Source organism: Cynocephalus volans, chromosome 14, assembly GCF_027409185.1.
Source record: "Cynocephalus volans isolate mCynVol1 chromosome 14, mCynVol1.pri, whole genome shotgun sequence".
Taxonomy (NCBI): domain Eukaryota; kingdom Metazoa; phylum Chordata; class Mammalia; order Dermoptera; family Cynocephalidae; genus Cynocephalus; species Cynocephalus volans.
Window position 1 is genome coordinate 57871862 of NC_084473.1, and position 21279 is coordinate 57893140.

The 21279-nt window shown below is 34.9% G+C and overlaps 1 protein-coding gene across 8 annotated transcripts in view; it reads right to left on the bottom strand.

Moving 5' to 3' along the window:
• The window catches only part of USP34 (ubiquitin specific peptidase 34), a 226199-nt gene that overhangs the window by 92101 nt on the left and 112819 nt on the right, over positions 1-21279 (bottom strand). For 7 of the 8 annotated variants that reach the window (XM_063078359.1, XM_063078357.1, XM_063078356.1 and 4 more), the window contains exons 21-27: positions 16993-17075; positions 13816-13970; positions 12648-12761; positions 10881-10980; positions 10583-10742; positions 7352-7478; positions 7108-7255 (exon numbers count right to left, since the gene is read on the bottom strand). In XM_063078359.1, the coding sequence (XP_062934429.1) occupies positions 7108-7255; positions 7352-7478; positions 10583-10742; positions 10881-10980; positions 12648-12761; positions 13816-13970; positions 16993-17075 (887 nt within the window). The remainder of the gene's footprint in view (positions 1-7107; positions 7256-7351; positions 7479-10582; positions 10743-10880; positions 10981-12647; positions 12762-13815; positions 13971-16992; positions 17076-21279) is intronic. The other variant, XM_063078358.1, reaches the window with a different exon arrangement.

Consider the following 21279-nt stretch of genomic DNA (forward strand, 5'->3'; position numbering starts at 1 on the left):
CTGTACTGTATAGAAAATAATTCAAGGAAAAAAGTCTGTATATGTTCAGTACAGGTGCAATTTTTTTTTTTTTTTTAATATTTTTGATCTGTGGTTGGTTGCATCCAAGGATACAAAACCCATGGACACAGAGGGCTGACTGTACTGGAGTACTTTCCCACTGACATCCTCAGATGAGGATGTAAAACTATAGGGAAGGTTTACAGCTAGTCCTCTTCTGCAATCATTTATCTAATAGTGACTGTACTCCCCCTTTCCTTAATCCACTAGAGGTCTGTGCTTTGTAACCTCTTTCACAAAACTAAATAGTTTAGGAATAGAAATTAAGTGTCCCTGATCAGAAAACCCAAAATTCAAAACACTCCAAACTCCAAAACTTTTTGAGCACCAACATGATGCTTAAAGGAAATGCCCGGTGGAGAATTTCATATTTTCAGATTAGGGATGCTGAACTGGTAAGTATAAGGCAAATACTTGAAAAATGAAAAAAATCCGAAATCTAAAACACTTCTTTCTGGTCCCAAGCATTTTGGATAAGGTATACTCAAAAAACTATGAAGAATAATAAATCCAAAAATCAAGACAGTGTTAAGGGGGGAAGTGAAAATGATGTTACCAGGGAGCGACACTAGCTTCTACTAAAGTTTAGTTCTTAAACTAGCAAGTAGGTATATGAGTCTTCATTTTATTATTATTTATTTCATATACTTCTTTATATACAATACATTTCAATGTAACAAAAGCAGGTAACATTTGACCAGAAATTCCATAACTAGGTACTTACCAAATATATAGTAAATGACATATATACAAGGATATTCCTTATAGCACTGTTTGTTATTGCAAAAGAATAGAAACAACCTAAATGCCCATTAACAGAGAACAGGTCAAATAAGTCATGGTACCACCACTGAACAGACTATGTAGATCTAAAAAAAAAAATGAAGTAATGTTCCATATGTAATAATATAAAATGTTTTCCAAGATAATGTGTTCAGCACTACAAGAAAAAACTAGAAGAGTATAAATAAAAATGGTACCATTTGTATTTGTTAAAAAAAATATGGGTCTGCCTGACTGACAGCACCAGTAAACACAGCAATCTTGCCAGCTGTGGGAAGCAGCCCTGTCCAACCAACTGATGGCAGCAGTGTGCCCAGCTGCCACAGTCATTGTTGCTACATGGGTAGTCCTCTACAGCCACTGCCACAGCAACTGCCACCGCAAGGGTGGTTCGCTGCTACATCAGCAACTGCTGCCTTACAGGTGGCCCACTGACACTCATCAGCAATGACAGAAGGAGAGTCACCAGTGGAGCCCAGGGAAAGAGGTGAGCAAGCACAGACCTGCATCCCAGTGGCCCAACCCACAGGGGGAATTATGCTGCCATACCCTGTGGCACACATGGGGATGGGAGGCACATGTGCAGCCAGAATTGCCTTGATCCAGTGAGAGATGCACACTGAACCACCCCATGAAGTACGGAAACACAGGATACCCAAATAGAGTAAGACAGAAAATTCCCAATCACCACCAACTCATCCACCAACTGGGAGAAGCAAGGTCCCAGGAAGAGCGTCTGCCTATAGGAAAGAGGAAAGAGAAAACCCACCCAGGGTGCCAACAGGGCTGCCCAGGGCCACCCATCCCAGCCAAAGAGCAACAAGACACCCAGGCACTTCTCCCAAGAACTCTAGAGCTTGTCCACATCCTGGACAAACCAAAAGAGTTTTACCAACCTCACCAAGGAATCACTAAGTGTCCAAGTGACTAGGCCACAGAGGTGCTCACACACAACTCCAACACTGAATATGGCTGAAATAACCATACAGAAACTACACTACCATATTTGTGGAACCAACACTAAACATCCCCCAATGGTCAATACAAAACACATCTACTGGAGGAAGTCTCTCTCTTCAAAGCAGCTGCTCTACCAGATGACAAGACATCAACATAGAGATAATAGAAATATGAAAAAACAAGAAAATATGACACCACCAAATGAATATAATAACTCTCAAGTACCAGACCGCATAGAGCAGGGAGTTCACCACCACATGACCAGCCCTATAAGAAATCTTCAAGGGAGTCCTACATCTGGAATCCAAAAAACAATCACTACCTTGAATATAAGAGGAAGAACAAAACCCACTAGTACAACAAAAATGCAAACAAGAAAGAAAAACAAACTATATCTAACCACCTCAAAAAACCAACACAGAAGACAAACAATAAAAGGGAAATAAAGGAACAGAAGATATTTAAAACATCCAAACGAAAATCAATAAAATGCCGAGAGTAAGACAATACCTTTCAATAAATGTAAATGGAATAAATTCCCCACTCAAAAGACACACACTGATTGGATTAAAAAGCTAGACCAACTTATATGCTGTCTTCAAGAGACTCACCTCACCTGTCAAGACACACATAGACTAATACTGAAGGGATGGAAAAAGATATACCACACAAATGAAAATCAATAGGGAGTAGGAGTAGCTATTCTCATATTAGATAAAACAGACTTCAAATCAAAAACCATAAAAAGAGACCAAGAAACCATTATATAATGATAAAACAATCTATCAAGCAAGAAGACATAATAACCATAAATATATATGCACCCAACACCAGAGAAGCCAGATATGTAAAACAAACACTGTTAAACCTAAAAAAAGAGAAAACCCCAAAAAGATAATAGTTGGGGACCTGAACATACCCTCTCTCAGCACTGGACACATCTAGGCAACAAATCAACAGAAAAACACTTTAGACCAACTGGACCTGGCAGATATCTACAGAACATTTCATCCAACAACTACATAATATACATTCTTCTCATCAGCACATGGAACATTCTCTATGGTAGACCACATGTTAGGTCACAAATCAAGTCCCAGCAAATTTTGAAAAACTGAAATCATTTCAAGTATTTTTTCAGACCACAATGGACTAAAAATAGAAATCGATAACAAGCAGAACTCTTGAAACTATACAAATACATGGAAGTAAAACAACGTGTTTCTGAACTGCCTGTGGGTCCAAGAAGAAATCAAACAGGAAATCAAAAATTTCTTGAAACTAATGAAAATAAAGACACATCATACTAAAACCTGTGGGATACTGCAAAAGCAGTACTGAGAAGGAAGTTTATTGCAATAAATGCTTATATCAAAAGAATAGAAAGATTTCAAACAAACAACCTAACATTACACCTCAAAGAACTAGAAAAACAAGAACAAACCAACCCCAAGATAGTTGACAGACAGAAATAACTAAGATCAGAGCAGAACTAAACTGCAGACCCCCCCAAAAAAGATACAAAACATCAATGAAACAAAAAGTTGGTTTTTTGAGAAGATAAACAAAATAGACAAACCATTAGCTATGCTAACTAAACAAAGAGAGAAGACCCAAACAACAAAAATCAAAATTGAAAAAGGAGACATTACAACTGATACCATAAAATACCAAAATCATTAGAGATTATTACAAACAACAATATGCCAACAAATTTGAAAACCTGGAGGTAATGGATAAATTTCTGGACAAACTACCAAGACTCAATCAAGAAGACACAGAAAACCTGAACAGACCAATAACAAGCACTGAGACTGAGGCAGTAATAAGCAGTCCCCAACAAAAAAAGCCCAGGACCAGATGGCTTTACTGCTGAATTCTACCAAACCTTTAAAGAGGAATTAATACAAATTCTCTTCAAACTATTCCAAAAAATTGAAAAACAGGCCACTCTGCCAAACTCATTCTATGAGGCCTGCCTCACTCTGACACCAAAAACAGACAGAGATACATCAAAAAAAGAAAACTACAGACCAATATCTGTGATCAATATAGATGCAAAAATCTTCAACAAAATATCAACACATCAAAAAAATTATATACCATGATCAAGTGGGATTCATCCCAAGGATGCAAGAAATTAAAGAGGACACAAAAAAGATGGAAAGATATTCCATGCTCTTGGATTGGAAGAATTAACATCGTGAAAATGTCCATATTACCCAAAGCCATCTACAGATTCAATGGGATCCTCATCAAAATACCAATGACTTTCTTCACAGGAAGAGAAAAAAATCCTAATATTCATACGCAATAACAAAAGACCCTGAAAAGCCAAAGCAATCCTGAACAAAAAATAAAGCTGCAGGCATTACACTATCTGACTTCAAATTATACTACAAAGCTACAGGAACCAAAACAGCATGATACTGGCATAGGAACAGACACTCAGACCAATGGAACAGAATACACAACCCAGAAATCAACCCACATACTTACAGCCAGCTGATCTTTGACAAGGGCAACAAGAACATACATTGAGGAAAAGAAAGCCTCTTCAATAAATGATGCTGGAAAAACTGGACATATGTATGAAGAAGAATTAAACTAGAACTGCACCTCTCACCATATACCAAAATCAATTCAAAATGGATTAAAGACTTAAATATAGGAGCTGAAACTATAAAACTCCTAAAAGAAAACACAGGAGAAACACTTCGGGAAGTAGGACTCAGCAAACGCTTTATGAATAAGACCCCAAAAGCCTAGGCAACAAAAGAAAAAACAACAAATGGGATTATATTAAACTAAAAAGCTTCTGCACAGCAAAAGAAACAATTAACAGAGCAAAAAAAACTACGGAAATGGGAGAAAATATCTGCAAAAACTACATATCCAACACAGAATAAATATCCAAAATATACAAAAAAACCTGCAGAATGGGAGAAAATATTTGCAAACTATGCATCCAACAAGGGATTAATATCCAAAATACACAAAGAACTCAAACAACTTAACAATACAAAAACAAGCAACTCAATCAAAAAAATGGGCAAAGGAGCTGAATAGGCATTTCTCAAAGAATACACAAATGGCCAACAAACACATGAAAAAATGCTCAACATCACTAAGCATCAGAGAAATGCAAATCAAAACCATAATGAGATAACATTTCACCCCAGTCAGACTCGCTATTATCAAAAAGAGAATAACAAATGCTACTGAAGATGCAAAGAAAGGGGAACCCTCCTACACTGCTGCTGGGACTGTAAACTAGTGCGGCCATTATGGAGAGAAGTTCATGACACAACTACACAAAAGTTCATCATGAACTTATGAAAGTATGGAAGTTCATAAAACAACTACAGATAGAACTGTCACATGATCCAGCAATCCCACTGCTGGCTATATACCCAAAGGAATGGAAATCATCATGTCAATGGGATATCTGCACTCCCATGTTTACTACAGCTCTATTTACAATAACCAAGAGTTTAGGAACCAACCTAAATGTCCATCAGTGGATGACTGGGTTAGGAAAATGTGGTATATATACACAATGGAATGCTTTTCTGCCATAAAAAAGAATGAAATCCTGCCATTCACAGCAATATGGATAAACTTAGAGAAAAATTATGTTAAGTGAAATAAGCCAAGACCAGAAAGAGAAACACCGCATGTCCTTGCTTATAAGTTGAAATTAAAAAATAAATACATTTTTAAAAAGAAAGAAAGATACAATCACAGTAATTTGTTGCATTTTCAAAAGGAGAGAACAGAATTGAGGCCAGAGGTGGGAAAGGCAGAGGGGGAGGGGGCATTAGAAAAATTGGTAAAGGGCCACAAAAAATTATTCTATCTGTAACATTACTTATTATCCTGATTTGAGCTTCATAATGCACACAGGTATCAATATTCAATGCTGTACCACTCAGATATGTACAATGTTTCAATAAAAAAATATATAGAAATATTCTTACATTATATCTTGATATCTCATGAATGATAAATAAGAAAGCAGTAACAATATTTGCCTCAGGAAAATGGAAATGAATGGTTTAGAGATGGGGGTTTGAGGGAGACTTTTCCACATTATTTTGTACCCAAAATAATTAATTATTCAAGAAAAAATTTCAAGATTTGACACTTTAGAAGTACATATAATTTCCTCTTAAGCATGCTGCAGCCAAGTCTTTGGCTCCTTACTAACGATGCCTAGGAATTACCACTCTGCACAGAGGCAGGTTAAAAAGTTCCTAAGAAGCATCTTTTAGAACTTTAAGATTTTTTTTTCTAAATATATACTCAGCTTGCTTTTATTTCAAACCATTACATTCTAAGCAAAAAAGTAACAGTTTTTGTGATGTTTCTTTCATGGTCATTTCTATGATTAGCTCACATTTTATGTGTTATGGAAAGACACTAAAAGTCCACTATTGGTAACAGTAATGGTGGAATCAAATGTATACTTTAGGCTCACATGAAAAATTTCCTAATACAATACTTTTTTTGAGGAAAGGAGAGATGAACGGGTGGGACTGGAAAGCATTTTTTTTTTCAGATACTTGGAAAAATTGAAAATAAAATATTTCAAAATGGCAAAAAATTTATTGGGTAAAACTGAATAATAAGTACTATATGGAAACTTAAATTTATCAGGAATTCCTTGATTGCTTATCAAATAAACTCCAAAAAGTTTTTTAATGGTTACATCAAAAGTCTAAACAGAATTTTCTGAGAAACAAATAATGTTTGCAAATAACATCTAAAGCAACTGTTAGCAACTTCTACCTACATATCAATGGTACCACGGTAAAAAGACTGTAGGGATGGCCATGAAAATGGTTTGTGGACCTTCAAAGTAAGAGTTCAAAATTGCTGCTATGGTTTGAATGTTCTTGTCCCTGCCAAAAATTCATGCTGAAATTTAATCTCCAATACAAAAGTGTTGAGAGGTGGGGTCTTTTGGGAGGTGTTAAGGTCATGAGGTCTTTGTCCTCATAAAAAGATTAATGCCATTATAAAAGGATTTGACAGAGGGAGTTCATCCCTTTTTGTCCTCCCACCTTCTGCCAAATGAGGACACAACATTCAAGGCAACATCCTAAAAGCAGAGAGCACCCCCTCACCAGATGCCAGCACCTTGATCTCGGACTTTTCAGCCTCCAGAGCTATAAGAAATAAATGTCTGTTCTTTATAAATTATCCAGCCTGTGGTATTCTGTTATAGCAGCACAAAATGGAATAAGATAATTGCTATACAATATAATCTTTAAAAAAAAAAGTTTGAACTGTTGCACTTACCAGGAAACTCTCCCTTTCTGCTGCTTTGACCAAACTCCTGAAGCTGAGCTTGTTGATTTATTTGTTCTTTCTGTAAATTTTCATACCAATGAGTTACTTCAGCCCTAAGATCTGCTACCTGGTCACTAGGATACATTTCAATAGTCATCTGAAACATGAGATGCAACCAATTTAAAAATATAAAAAGAACAGATATTTGAACTGGGAAATGTTATCAATTTGGAACTTAAAACTATATAACTACCTTGTCAGGAAGTCCAGCTGGCTGGCATACAACCCTTAGTGGCAGAGACTGTTTGTCACTCAGCGCTTTCAAATGACTACTTATGCCAGTGCCTTCAATTTGCCATTGTCTCAGATGATATGCAAACCTAAAAGACGACAAAAACCACAGAGAGGAAAGATATCATTTTAAACCATTTTAATGTCACAGAAGTTTTTAACGTTTTAGAAACTGGAAATGTCCACAACAGGTTCTAGCATACAGATGCTTCTTGACTTACAATGGGGTTACATCCTGATAAACCCATCATAAATTGAAAATATCACAAGTCAAAAATGCATTTAATACACATAACTTACCAAACATCATAGTTTAGCACAGCCTGCCTTAAATTAGCCTACACTTAGGCAAAATCATCTAGCAACACACTACACTGTACAGTTAACGGTTGTTCAGCCACATGATAGCTCATGGGTACACAGCTGCCACTGTCCAAGATCACAAGAGTGTATTATACTTCTTTGTACTGAATGCATATTGTTTTCATACCACTGGAAAAGTCAAAAAATCTTAAGTTGAACCACTGTAAGTTGGGGGCTGTCCATATTCCAATTTACTCTACATTACTAAATTTAAGTTTAAATCCATCATATTAAATCAAACGTAAAGGCATAAATATAGCTAAGAGCTCCTAACAAAATAGTCTCTAAGAAAAATTACTGGGGAAAAGATATCACAGTAAGAACAGTTTTTAAAACAGAGGGGATGAGAAAAGGAGAGGCAGGAAGAATTAAAAAAAAAAAACTAATCTGGTAAAGGAAATTAGCAAGCTATCATTTCTACATTTAAAAGAAAAAAAAAGAAATATTTTTCAGAGATAGAAATATTCTAGTAAATATATGTTAACTAGCCTAACAGAATTTGAGAGTCAATTTCATTAGTGCTAAAATTATAAAATGAATTACAAAGATGCATATTTCAAAGGAAACAGGCATTTAGCATGACACTCACTAACTTCAGTTGTTGAAGATAGGATCCAGGGTACCTGAATTTAGCTAAGGAAAAAAAAAGAGCAATGTCTACAACTAATCAGAAATTCTAGAAGAGAAGGATAGAAAGCGAATGAACAGATAAGTCTTATTTCCTAGAAGTGATCCAATGTCCAGATTCTATGAGCAAAAGAGTAACCTTAAAACAACGTTTTCTGTTGCATATTTCAAGACAGGAGATTCTCATCTTCTGCTCCATTAACATTTTAAGCCTGATAATTTGTTGTTATCGGAGGCGGGGGGGGGACGTGGGAAGAGAGGAGGCTATCTTATATACTATAGGATGTTCAGCAGCAACACTGGTCTCTACACATCACATGCCAGTGGTAAACCTATACCCAAGCTGTGATAAACAAAAATGTCTCCAGATATTACCTACTATCTCTAAGAAAACAACATCACTACTGGTTGAGAACCACTATTTAAGATTGTAACTTATCTCTTTTAAAAAAGAAAACCCTTTAAAAAAAAAAGCGGGGGTGTCTTCAAAAAGTTAATGGAAAGATTCTTATTATCTTTTAATTCTATTTTTCTATGAACTTTTTGAAGTACCCTCATATTTACCCTTTTAATATAAGGACTACACAGACACACAATAATCTTAAATTAATAGTAGCTCTAAACACACTAAACATTTGATACTGTACAAAAATTTGCATGAAAATACTCAGATAAATTTTTTAAACCACCTCTTAATTTTTTGAATATTCAGTTTCATCTATTTCATAGTTTCTATACTAGTCACTCACAAAGTGAATATTTACGTAAATTATTTGACATTAACTTTTAGTGTAAAACAAACAAATACAAAGATTTGTTCAAGGACACAATAAATTTTTTCATGAGTCAATTAGAACAAAGATTGTACATCTGAGAGGGGATTTGGGGACTTAAATTCATTAAAGTTACAAAAACCACTATTAAGCCCTTGAAACTAATGTACATTTTAAAACTTTTTAAAGTACTTATTTTAAAAACATTGGTAACACTATACAAGGATGAAGGGTTTGAACCAACAGGCCCTTTTTGGTTTTTTGTTTGTAGACCCTACAACATATAAAAAATTTTGATAGAATAGGTATTGTATCATTAACTCTCTCCAATGGGAAGACAGCACTTACAGATGTTCATTTTCTATATTTTAGTATATATCTGAATTTTATAATGAACATGTATTGATTTTTATAAATTTGAATAAGACATCAGCACATCTGCTTATTTTTTTTTAAGTGGTAGAAGTCATGAGGCAGAATGAAGTTTCTGTGCAAGAAACTCAAAAGTTCCCTTACGCATTCTTTAAAAACAAGGAATTATTTCAGTAGGATTTTCATAAATTGCAATCATATCAAAATAAAGAATTGTGCAATGTCCAAATGTTTCAAATCATCAAACCATGTTATTAATAAGGAATGTGTAGAACAGCTTTATTATTCAATATTTCCTGATATTTTAAATAAAACATCAATAATATCAATCTGCATGACTTTTCAATCTCAAACTAAGATATGAAGTTAAAAGAAGTTATTAATTTTAACAATTTTTCAACACATTTCTTAGTACTTTTATATTTGTTCTTAATGATTTTTAATGAACAGTATTTCTTAATTAAAACTATCTACTCACCTTTCATTTCAGTCGATATATTCATAAATGTTAATGTGCTTTATTTCTGTATTACACAGGGTATGTCTAAATTAATTATACAGATATTCATTAATAGAATTTTTTGGTCATGTTTCCATGGTAAATGGAAATTCAAAATTAAAATACTGTCTCCTAGTCCAGGAAGAAAAAAAACAGCAAATGAAACAAATGACTCAACTTGATTCAACTATGAGAGATTATCTGATGTTCTTGGTGAGAGTTTTAGTGAAACACTTTTGGCAATGGTGTTCTGCCTTTTCAACCATAGTTAATACTTTCTTAGAGATGGAATTCTGTCTAGAAATTCTTATTCATGCATATCTGCTCAGAGTATAATGATTTTTAAAGCTCTGCAGTATTTATCAGGAACCTATATTGCCATAGCAATATAGTACATATTCTGAATAAATTACTTCCATTACTGACCCTTCATACTTTTGGTAAATTATGCTTTCTACCTGTCCCCAACAAAAACTTTAATTTAATTTTAAGAATACTTCTGGACATGTCAGCAATCAAAAGGCTGAAATTCTCTCTAATGTGATATTTTAAAAATTACCTTCTCCTAAATGCTTCCAGATGTGTCTTCAACATAAGGAGTCCTCTTTCTATAACCATGAGACTCGAGTGTGATTCCTGTTCAAGACTGCTAGAAGCTATCATAAGACTCTCCATGCACTTACTAATAAATTCTTGCTCCTTCTCCAAACCTGTTTTACCTGAAAGCCAGATGTTTAGAGATATTTACTAATTATATATTCTTGTTTAGCTATATAAAAAAAATAAAATGAACTATAGTTTAGCAAAATATGCTCACATAAGAAATAACCTATAAGACAATATTTCAAATCACTCACCATTAATATAATAGGAGTTAATATACTGGATAGCAGCTCGACTGACATCAACAGACTGTGCTCTTAAAGCAATGCCCCAAAATTGGTCCATACCACAGAGCTAAGGAAGAAAAATACAACATCTCTAAGTTTTACTGTCAAGATGTAACTGATCAAAATATTGAAGTATAAAACTTAAAAATTTTACAAAGAGTTTTAACATCGTATATAATATTAAAAAGACAATTCCTATTACTTAGAGTTATTAAATAATAATAATAAATGATAAAAACCTTGAAAATTGTCTTAGTTAACGAAATATACCTGTACTGGTTCTAAAAAAGTACTTATTTATAAAGTAGTTAACAATATATATGTTTAACTCAAAAGTTACAGCTACATAGTAAGAAAACCTCAAGTTCCCAAAACATACTACAAAGGAATAAAATCAGCAGACACATAATAATTAGCAAAATGTGTCAATGCTTCCATCTAATTTACACTGATAAAGCCACTGCTTTTATGTGTTCCCAGAAAACTAAAAAGATATGCTAACCCAAGTTCTCAAATTTATTTTTTTATTTTTTTTGTCTTTTTCGTGACCGGCACTCAGCCAGTGAGTGCACCGGCCATTCCTATATAGGATCCGAACCCGCGGCGGGAGCGTCGCCGCGCTCCCAGCGCTGCACTCTCCCGAGTGCGCCACGGGCTCGGCCCCAAGTTCTCAAATTTATAATGATGACAAAAAGAATGCTCTCACTAAAAATATAGAATAAGTCGTAAGTCAAAGTTCCCAATAGTTGTGCAGAGTGAAGAAAGATATCTCTGCAATGGTGACTGAACAGCTTTAGGGTTAACATCATCTATTTAAAAAGCAGTATTATCTCATACTGCTGAGTATTAAAAAGCAGTATTATCTCATGTCTGGTTGTCTAAAATCACCAAACTGAAACTTATCACGGTGATACTGAAGAGTTAAGACCAAAAAAATTAAGACAAAAAACCCAACCCTATTCAAACAAGAAAAGAAGGTTGGAAGATATGAGGAAAGCATTGTAGATACAGTGAAATTATTCTTTACCATAATGCGTAACATCAGTTCACTCTACCTTTCTCTTGTTACCACAACACCAACTCCTAAAGAAAACTATGAAAAATATGAAAGGATACTACATAAATCAAAGCTACTATTAACCAAATAAAATGTCCCATGAGGAAGAATTTCAAATAACAGTCTGTGTTAGGACAATGCAAAAATAATGAATTCAACAATACCTAGCAACCACTAAACTAGGCAAACATAACTCTAAGCCAAAGATAAAACCAGCAATTTATGTGAGTATTCACTTAATGAACTGATCATCTTGCCTCATGGTCAGAGATGATTTACGTGGATTCTATTCCAGAAGAGAAATTACTAAGAAGAATTTAAATTGACTAAGAGCATAAAAGTGAGACTTGAGACACATCAACTTTCTATTTGACATAAAATACTTCCAGGGGATTAAAAGAACACTCAGATGGCCTCTTCTCTATAAATTAAGGAATGTACAATAGGCTTTCATTAAGCACAAACAAAGTTGTCTTTGTTAACAGGAAAAAAAAAATCACCAAATTTTCTTTAAAAAAACTTTCTAAAAACAAAAGATAAAAATGCTCTTAAAATCTAAGAATAAAACTATTTCTTACTAAATTCAAGCTTTGAAGAAAGATAATTTGGCAATCTAATCTGAGGAATAAAAAGAAAATTCCACAAGTTGACCTAATAAAACAACTCTAAATGCATACCTCAGAGTTTGAACCACCGTCATAGGCACTGGTAGCCAATCGAGCCAAGTTACAGAGATGTTGAAACAGGTTTAAGCCAGTCATGCTAATCGTTTCAGGTTTTAGCTGGGGCATCTTGGGGAAAAAATTTTCAAGCTAGTTCAGTGTGAAATTAAGTTAACAATTGTATTTAATTAGATTTAAGTAAACAAATTTAATTTTATTCAATTCATAATTGAAACCTGTCTGATATACGTTTCAATTTTTGAAATAAATATAGACCTAAATCAGAGGAAGTGAATAAGAACATTTTATCAATTGTATACCTACACCATACACATTTATGAGATGTGTAGTTACAAGTACAGGTGGTATTAAAGTCAGGGTGTGAAATTTAAAATACCTGAATTTCACCTTGTAGCTTTGCCTTGGATCTAGTAAGTGATTTGGTTTATATGTACTAAAACTCATTCATATATACTTAATTCCACCACAAAGATAATGTGAGTTTATAGCCCTCATAATCTCAAAAAATAAGCATTAAAAAAAAAAAGCCTACTGTTTTATTTTCATTGACTTTCAAAATTCAAATAAAACTAGTTCATTTAGGAAAATTACCGCTTGAACCAACTGTGACATCTGGTAAAGAAGAATAAAAAAATAGAACATCTTCACTATCCTGACCATGTTTCCTAAAATAACTTCCCAGGGATGTGCAAATCTGAAGACTGGCTTATCTGTGCCTGGAAGACTGACTGAAACCACAGCCATTTATATAAAGAAGAGTCACAGAATATAGGTCTCACACTTGTGGATGCGAGCACCATCTCTAAAAATTGGACTACAGTGCTATTACTGATTTTAAAAAACAAACACCAAAAACCCCTCACATTTTTAATTAGTGCTACCCTGAAGAGTTATTCTAATTTTCACTCGTTTAAATATGTTAGCTAAGAAATAGAACATTTTTGTAAATATACTTTATTTAGATATAAACACTGTAATGGACAAAATTACAGCAAAATCTGAGTGGCAAAAAATTATATAAAGACTGCTGAAAACCAGTACATTTATCTGCTTTTAAAAACACTATGACAAAAAAAAAATGAACACTACAGAGTTCATATTTCAAGTGAGAAAAGGAAATATAGAAAGATAATATAATGAAACTGTCAGGAAATAAACTTACCTTCTCCAGGAAAAGATGTTTGTAAGTTTCCATTCCCATAGCATGTTGATCTTTGCTTCGAACTTGATTTAAAAACCAATGGAGTGCATCATCATAACACTCAGAATCTTCTACTAAACAATGCCATAAAATGTCGACTTGCTCTAAACTTAGCCCTAGATAAAAATCATAAATTTTACACTTTACTATGCAAAAAAAATGATTAAACATCTTCTCTTAGGTGTGTCTATATATATGCACATAGGTAATTTGTCTATTTATATAAAGAATTTACTATCTCAGTAACAATTCCTTATGCCTTCCTGTTTGGAAAATTTTGAATAATGGTACATATAACATTTTGGTCCTAAATCAGTGTAGTAGAAGCACCAATACAACCAGAAATATAAGGTGATATCTTATAGCATCTTATAAACACACAACTTATAAAGCATTCTAGAAGACCCATTTGGTATTGAAAATCATTCTCCCTAAAATATGAACGTATCATTGTATTATAGAAAAAATGACTGAGGAAGATAATCCCCAAAATTGAGGAAACAGTTCTAAGGTTTGAGGATTACAAATAGACACTGTGTTCAAAGCTCTTTCATTGTACATAGGAGAAAAACAATAAATAAGAATACTTTTGTAAACTATACAAAAAGGAATTCTTATGATAAACGAAGCAAAAGAAACTGCCTAAAACAGACAAACAGTAATACATTAGAGAATACAATCAGCTGGGGAGCTAGATTAATGAGGTGAAACCTTTATGGTACTTTGACCCAAGTATTAAAGGATTTCCAGGTGTGGCAGAAGAAAGACAGATGAAGGAACTATTTAGAATTAGAGAAAGCATTATAGGCAATCACAGGTCTAAATGTGAATAAATGAGACAATCCAAACAGAACAAAAGCATCACAGGCATTTCTAAAGTATATCATAATGGGTTCCAAAGCTTGGGATGGTCCCCCAGATGACAAAAGACATGAAGATATAGTAGAATCACAAGAAACCTCTCTCTTTATTGGAAAAGTAGATCAGATTCCAGAATAAGGAAAAATGCTTCAGAAAATATTTACCTAGTAGCAAATGTTCAGAAAATATTCACCTAGCAGCAGTGATAGCAAGATTCTATAACTATAATCAGTATAAGGAGTTTTATCTTGAAAATAATACCCTATCAGTTTCCCACAAAAAAAGTTAATGATTATTTGTTCTAAGAAAAACTTGTGCCCCTAGGAGTTAACATAAATAAACTAGAAACAACCTTCAGTATATATTAAAACTTAAACACATTAAGTAATTAAGAAGAGCAAAATAAAAGAAAATAGATAAGAATCCTAAAACAAACAAAAAAACATATGTGTATATGTGTGTGTGTGTGTGTATATCCCGGTTACCATGCAATAACAGATACTAACTTCACAGCATCCACTGAACTATATAATAAAATAGAAATGTATTCATCACTGGCTGAATCACCAATCCACATTCAATAGGCAATGTATAAGCTTTTCTTATTGCTCTAAATTTTTAAAAGACTATAGTTATTAGTATACTGAAAATGAGTATTAGATGTAATTACATATAACTTTGGAGTAAACACATAGATGATAGGAACTGCACCAATAACAGAAGTATAACCATGTGGGAGAAGTGAAGTTTTCAGTTTGAAACTATCTGGACAATAGCTATTGCAAACCCAGAGTCCACACTGTGTAAAATAAACAAAACAAGAAACTTAATGACATGTGAAATTATTTATGCTGAACATATTTGTTTTGGTTTGACTTCCTCTGTAAAAGATCAGTTTTATTATATTTTATATTATTTATTTCTTGTATGCTATCAGTCATAATGAATACAATAAATGACCTAATAACATGAAACAGAAGTTTCCCATCAAAAACAGATGGTTTACTTTTGACATCTGTTGGTATCACAATGTTAGTGGCATTTGTTACAAGTAGTTTGAAAGTGAAGAAATTGCCTTAAAACAGTAAGATTAACCCGATGTATCTAAAACATCCATACGACTTGAAAGAGTGTCAACCTCTCAGGCTAGCAAGTCAGTCTGATCATATTAATCATAGCTAAAGAAAAAGAATGTCTTTTTAACCAAAGAGGTTTGTTTGATATGGACACACAGAAAAAGAATAGTATATAGAGAGAAAGATGATGCAATCAGTATAGCAGGAGAAAAGAAGATTTGGCCATCAGAAATCAAGCTTCCTTCTATGTTGTGACAACATCTAGCATATGAATTTGGATATGGTTCACACACTAAATATATCAGACCAATCTCTCCTCTTTTAAAAAAAAGATTAACTGTTAATGAAACTGAGTTTAAAGTAATCTAAATAAAACTGGTGCCTCTATTACCTATGTCTATTACCTAATGTCTCTATTACCTATGAAGCCAAGTGATTTTGAAAAGATTAGCCCTGATAATAATACATAAACAATGGCTTTTTCCAACACAGTGACAGCAAGATTCTATATAACCAAAGGTGATGAAAGATGCAGTCACCCTAAAGTATTATGTTCTCCTACCTAAACATTTTGTTCTTAAAATGAGTACTCTGTCCTTTGAGAAACTGGTATTTTGACACACTGAAGCAAGAAAGAGAAATGTGTCAGGGTCATGCTCATATTGCCATACATATTGAGCAGATATTCACTACGTGGGAGTTTAGGAAACGCAATGCTGTGAAACAGAGAAAACATTTTCAATACTATAATTGCAATCACAAAGCTTCATCAAGAAAACACCAATGGTTATGTACTTTTCAATGATCATAGGCCAAAGATTTGAAAATTATCTATGATTAAAAAATGTTATAGGGCCGGCCCTGTGGCTCACTCAGGACAGTGCAGTGCTGGTAGCACCGAGGCCACAGGTTTGGATCCTATATAGGGATGGCCAGTGCGCTCACTGGCTGAGCGTGGTGCAGATGACACCATGCTGAAGGTTATGATCCCCTTACTGGTCCAAAAAAAAAAAACAGAACTGTAAAAAAATTTATTTAAAATGAAAACAGGGATCTCAATTGTTTTAATAAAATATCTAAATACTGTTATAATTTATAAATGTATTGAGAATAACCACTACAAAAATCTAAAGGCACAATTAAACTTAGATTCTTCCAAAAGTCAAAACAGACTTTAAAACACACTGAGTTAAATACTTACTGAAATGATCAGGTGATCCCAGAGTTGAAAATACACAAGTCAAGAACTGAAGTCGAACTTGAACTTCGGCACTATGGCTGTACCTATAATTAAAAAATCATTAAAATAATTAAACGAACTATCCCATTTCTTAACTTTTAAAATAGACTTAATGGTCTTAATCATAACTTATACCAAAGGAGAATTCCATTTTAATAATTCATAATCTTAATTGTTAATTATAAATTTGCTATACAAAAAAAGTTTATAAAGCCAAGTGTTATATTTGAAATTTATGCTATTCGATAAATTTGTTAAACCTCCAAACTACAACAAAATTACTTTCAAATTAGATGATGAGAAGGCACAAAAGAACAGAGGTAATATATCATTTTAAAATTATGTAACATGCACATAAATTCAAATGGTTAACAAGTAAAAAACCACATCTTTATCTAAAAATTGCATTTTTCAAATCTTTGTTCCCATAATAATACTATATTTCTTAAACAACACTAATATCATTTCCAGAAATCTAGTTCATAAAGAATATAGCTGATTCAAAATTAGCATTTTTGAATGTTATTTCAAATCTAAACGAGTATAATTCATGTGTACAAGATTCAATGGTTAATATAAGAGTTGCTGTGGTGCTGTGGTGTTACAACACCAAGGTCAAGTATTCAGATTCCCATACCAGCCAGTCACCAAAAAAAAAAAAAAAAAAAAAAAGAGTTGCTTTGGAAGTTTGCTAAGTTAGGTAACTTCACACAGTTCTACAGAATTTAGTTTGTGGGCATTTGCAAAGGACTAGCAACGGTTAGTCAGTGAGGAAGGGCAGAAGATGGTTCTGAAGAGGCAGACAAGGGTTAGACTGTGTCCAGCCAGAATATCAGAAAGAAGAAAAGAAATTCACTGGAGGCTTCCGGTCAAGATGGCAGAATAGACAGTCCCCAGCGTCACTCTCTCCCACAAATCAACCAATTTACAACTATAAGAAAGCAACAAGAGCCAAGCTGGGGCCGCTGGAGCTCAGGGGAAGAGGAGGAGAGACCAATGGAATGCATGAAGGTAGGAGAAGCCATGATGAGAGAAAGAAAATACTGCTCCAACCATTTTGTGTGGCAGCCACTTTAAGGCTAGAGCTGATGAGTGCATGGAGCAGGAGCCAGCAAAAGCTGCAGCTGTGCCTTTCAGATGAAGTTGCTTGGAGGTGGCAGGAGAGAAGAGGACTTTGGTAGCCCCCAGGCCAGCAAGACCACTAATTGGGTTCCCATGGACCCACAAAGGAGCAAGGAGCCACAACAACTGAAAAAAAGGAGCCACTCAGAGGCCAGTGAGTCATCACAAGGGACTAGTGCATGGCCCATCCCACAGGAAGTGTCTGCACCACAGGTGGTGGGGGAGACAGGCCCATCAGGGGAAAACTGGGGCACAGCAAGGACAGCTGATCTGCACCACAATCAGCGTAGGACCACTCAGAGGAGACTGGTCAGGAATATAGAACTGCACGGGGTGCAGTTTGATGATGACTCAGGCCTAGATCACAACCCAAGTGCACTGGCCTCTGGAGAGCCGGAAGTACCTATGAAGTCAACCATTTAAACCTGAGCTGCACAAAAAGCCTTCTGTAGGGAAACAGCAGCAAAGCAGCAATTTAGCTAAACCACAGAGCTCAAGTGCTAGTCCCCACAGGAAGTCCCCCCATTTTAGAAGTAAACAAAAGACAAAAAAATAGCCTCGGGACCCGCCCGGGGACTGGAGCCAGGCACCAGACCCCCACCCCTCCCACAACCAGGTACACCGCCAACGACTCAGGGCCCACCCAGGGACCTGAGGCATGGAGCCAGGGATCGGATCCCCCCTTCCCACAACCAGGCACACTGCCACCACCTCAGAGCCTCCCCAGGGACCAGAGGCATGGAGCTGAAGACCAGACCCCACTTCCCACAACCAGGCATACAGCCAGCACAAAGGAGCATGCCAAAAACATCACCTCCATTTGGGTGGCACACCACAGCCACCACCATAACCACAGCTGCCATGAAAGCAGCTAGACACCACAACCACCATGCAGATGGTCCACCAGCCACTGGAGTGCATTGACACAAGGAGAGTCACCAGCAGAGACCAAAGAAAAGAAGAGGATGTCTCTCTCCACCAAGCCCATTCCAGCGTGACAGAAGAAGCATCTGCTCTATGCTAATACTGGGGGACCTGAACACACCTCTCAACATTGGATGGATCATCTAGGCAACAAAATTAACAGGGTAACCATTATTCTTTCAAGAGGAGAGAAGAAATGTAGGGTAATTAGAGGGGGGAGTGGGAGGGAATGAGGGAAGGGGAGAGACTGGACAAGGGGCATAAAGAATAATTATGATTTGTAACAATATATATGCTAGTAATATTGATTTAATCAACATATCTCAATGTTCAATCCCAAAAATATGTATAATCGATTTTGATTCAATAAATAAATTTTTTAAAAATTAAAAAATTTTAAAAACAAAAAAGGAGAAAAGAAATCTAGGGTAATTAGAGGGGGAAGAGGGGAGGGAGACAGGGATGGGGAGAGATTGGACAAGGGGCATAAAGAATAAGTACGATTTGTAACAATATATATGCTAGTAATATTGATTTGATCAACATATCTCAACATTGAACCCCAGAAATATGTATAATCAATTATGATTCAATAAAACTTTTAAAAAAAGAAATTCACTGAAGGGCATCAGCAGGGTCACGATAGGGGTGGCAGTGACGGTAATCCTCAGGTTGTGTTTTAGGGTTCCTTTAGCAACTCAGTGAATTTACGTGTGGAACAGCGTCTGTGATATAACAACATTCTATTTGTCACAAGCACTTGAGCATCTAGTGAATAAGACTAAACCAATCATGAGATCTTATCTCCATGTCACAGGCTCTTATAAGACCTGTGTTCATTTTTTGGCACTTCATATTAAACTTTCTCTTTATGAAGATGATTCATCTGTCTTCCACTCCCCCTCTTAAGCCTCTAATTCCTGCTCTTCAAGTCCACAGGTTTATGGTTGTAGTGGGAGCTCTTTTGTAACCTAGTGTTATTTCTCTACAAAGAGGTAATTTGAATTCTCTGTCTACTAAAAATGTTGAAGAAAAATGGGTCATGTTGGTTTCATTTCTGCTCCTTACTGATCCTGTGATTTTTATGGAGGATGTACAGAGATGCTCAGATTTAGGAAGGCTTCAAGAGGAACTCAAATTCTGCTTCAAGAGGAACTAAGAAAGACACAGACTTGGAAGAACAGTTAGAATTTTAATAAAATTTTTAAAAGACTGCATCCTGTGTAGAGGGAACTTTGTAAAAAAAAGCTGTAAGATGAGTGAATTTAAGAAAATACCTCCAAAAAACATAATAGGCTTGTAGAATAAGCTGCCTAAAGAAATTACTGGGCAATAAAACCGGAAAGGTTAATTGAGTTTAGATCTTATAAGGCTCAGAATACCAGTCTGAAGAGATAGGTATTTTATTTTTTATTCAGTGTAGAAACTAAATGGGGGTATGGCACAGAATTGTTTGTTTCATACCATACGTGAGTACTATTTATTTTAGCTAGGTCACTATAATTTATAGATAATCTACTACGTACCAGGTGTCATCTGCTACATCATTTAATTTTTACAAAAATGTATAAGGTAAATAATTGGAATTTATTCGAGGTAAGTAACTGAAATAAGGTTAAAATAATAGATTCATAACCTAAACCCAGGTCTGTATGATTCTCAAGCCCATGTGCTTTCCACCAATATCATATTGCCTTCCTAATTTGATAGGGATAAGGAATGAACCAGCATGGGGGAAGACTGAGGCAAGACTCACCTGGAGGTTGGTTATCAGCACAAAAGTGGTGTTTCTGGGAATGTCAACTTGTGAAAAGGCATGGGGTATATTTTAACATTAGGATAGGTAGAAATTGATGGCAGTATAATGCAGCACTTAAGAATATGAGTTCTAGAAACAGATTGCCTAGGTACAAATTCTGGCTCCACTCTCTATTAAATATGCAAACTTGGGCAAGTTATCATCAGTATTTTCATTAGCAAAATGAGACCGTCTACCTCAAACATGTTATTGTGTATCTTAAAGAAGTTAATACCTAATTAAATAAATGATATCTTAATTAAATGGTAATTGGCACACAGTAATATCAATGAACACTGGCTATTTTTTATCATGATCATCATTATCCATGTTTAAAAATAAAAAGGTATTAAGAAACCCCATATCTCCAAGTTTTAGGTGACTGGGAGAATGGTGATACACTG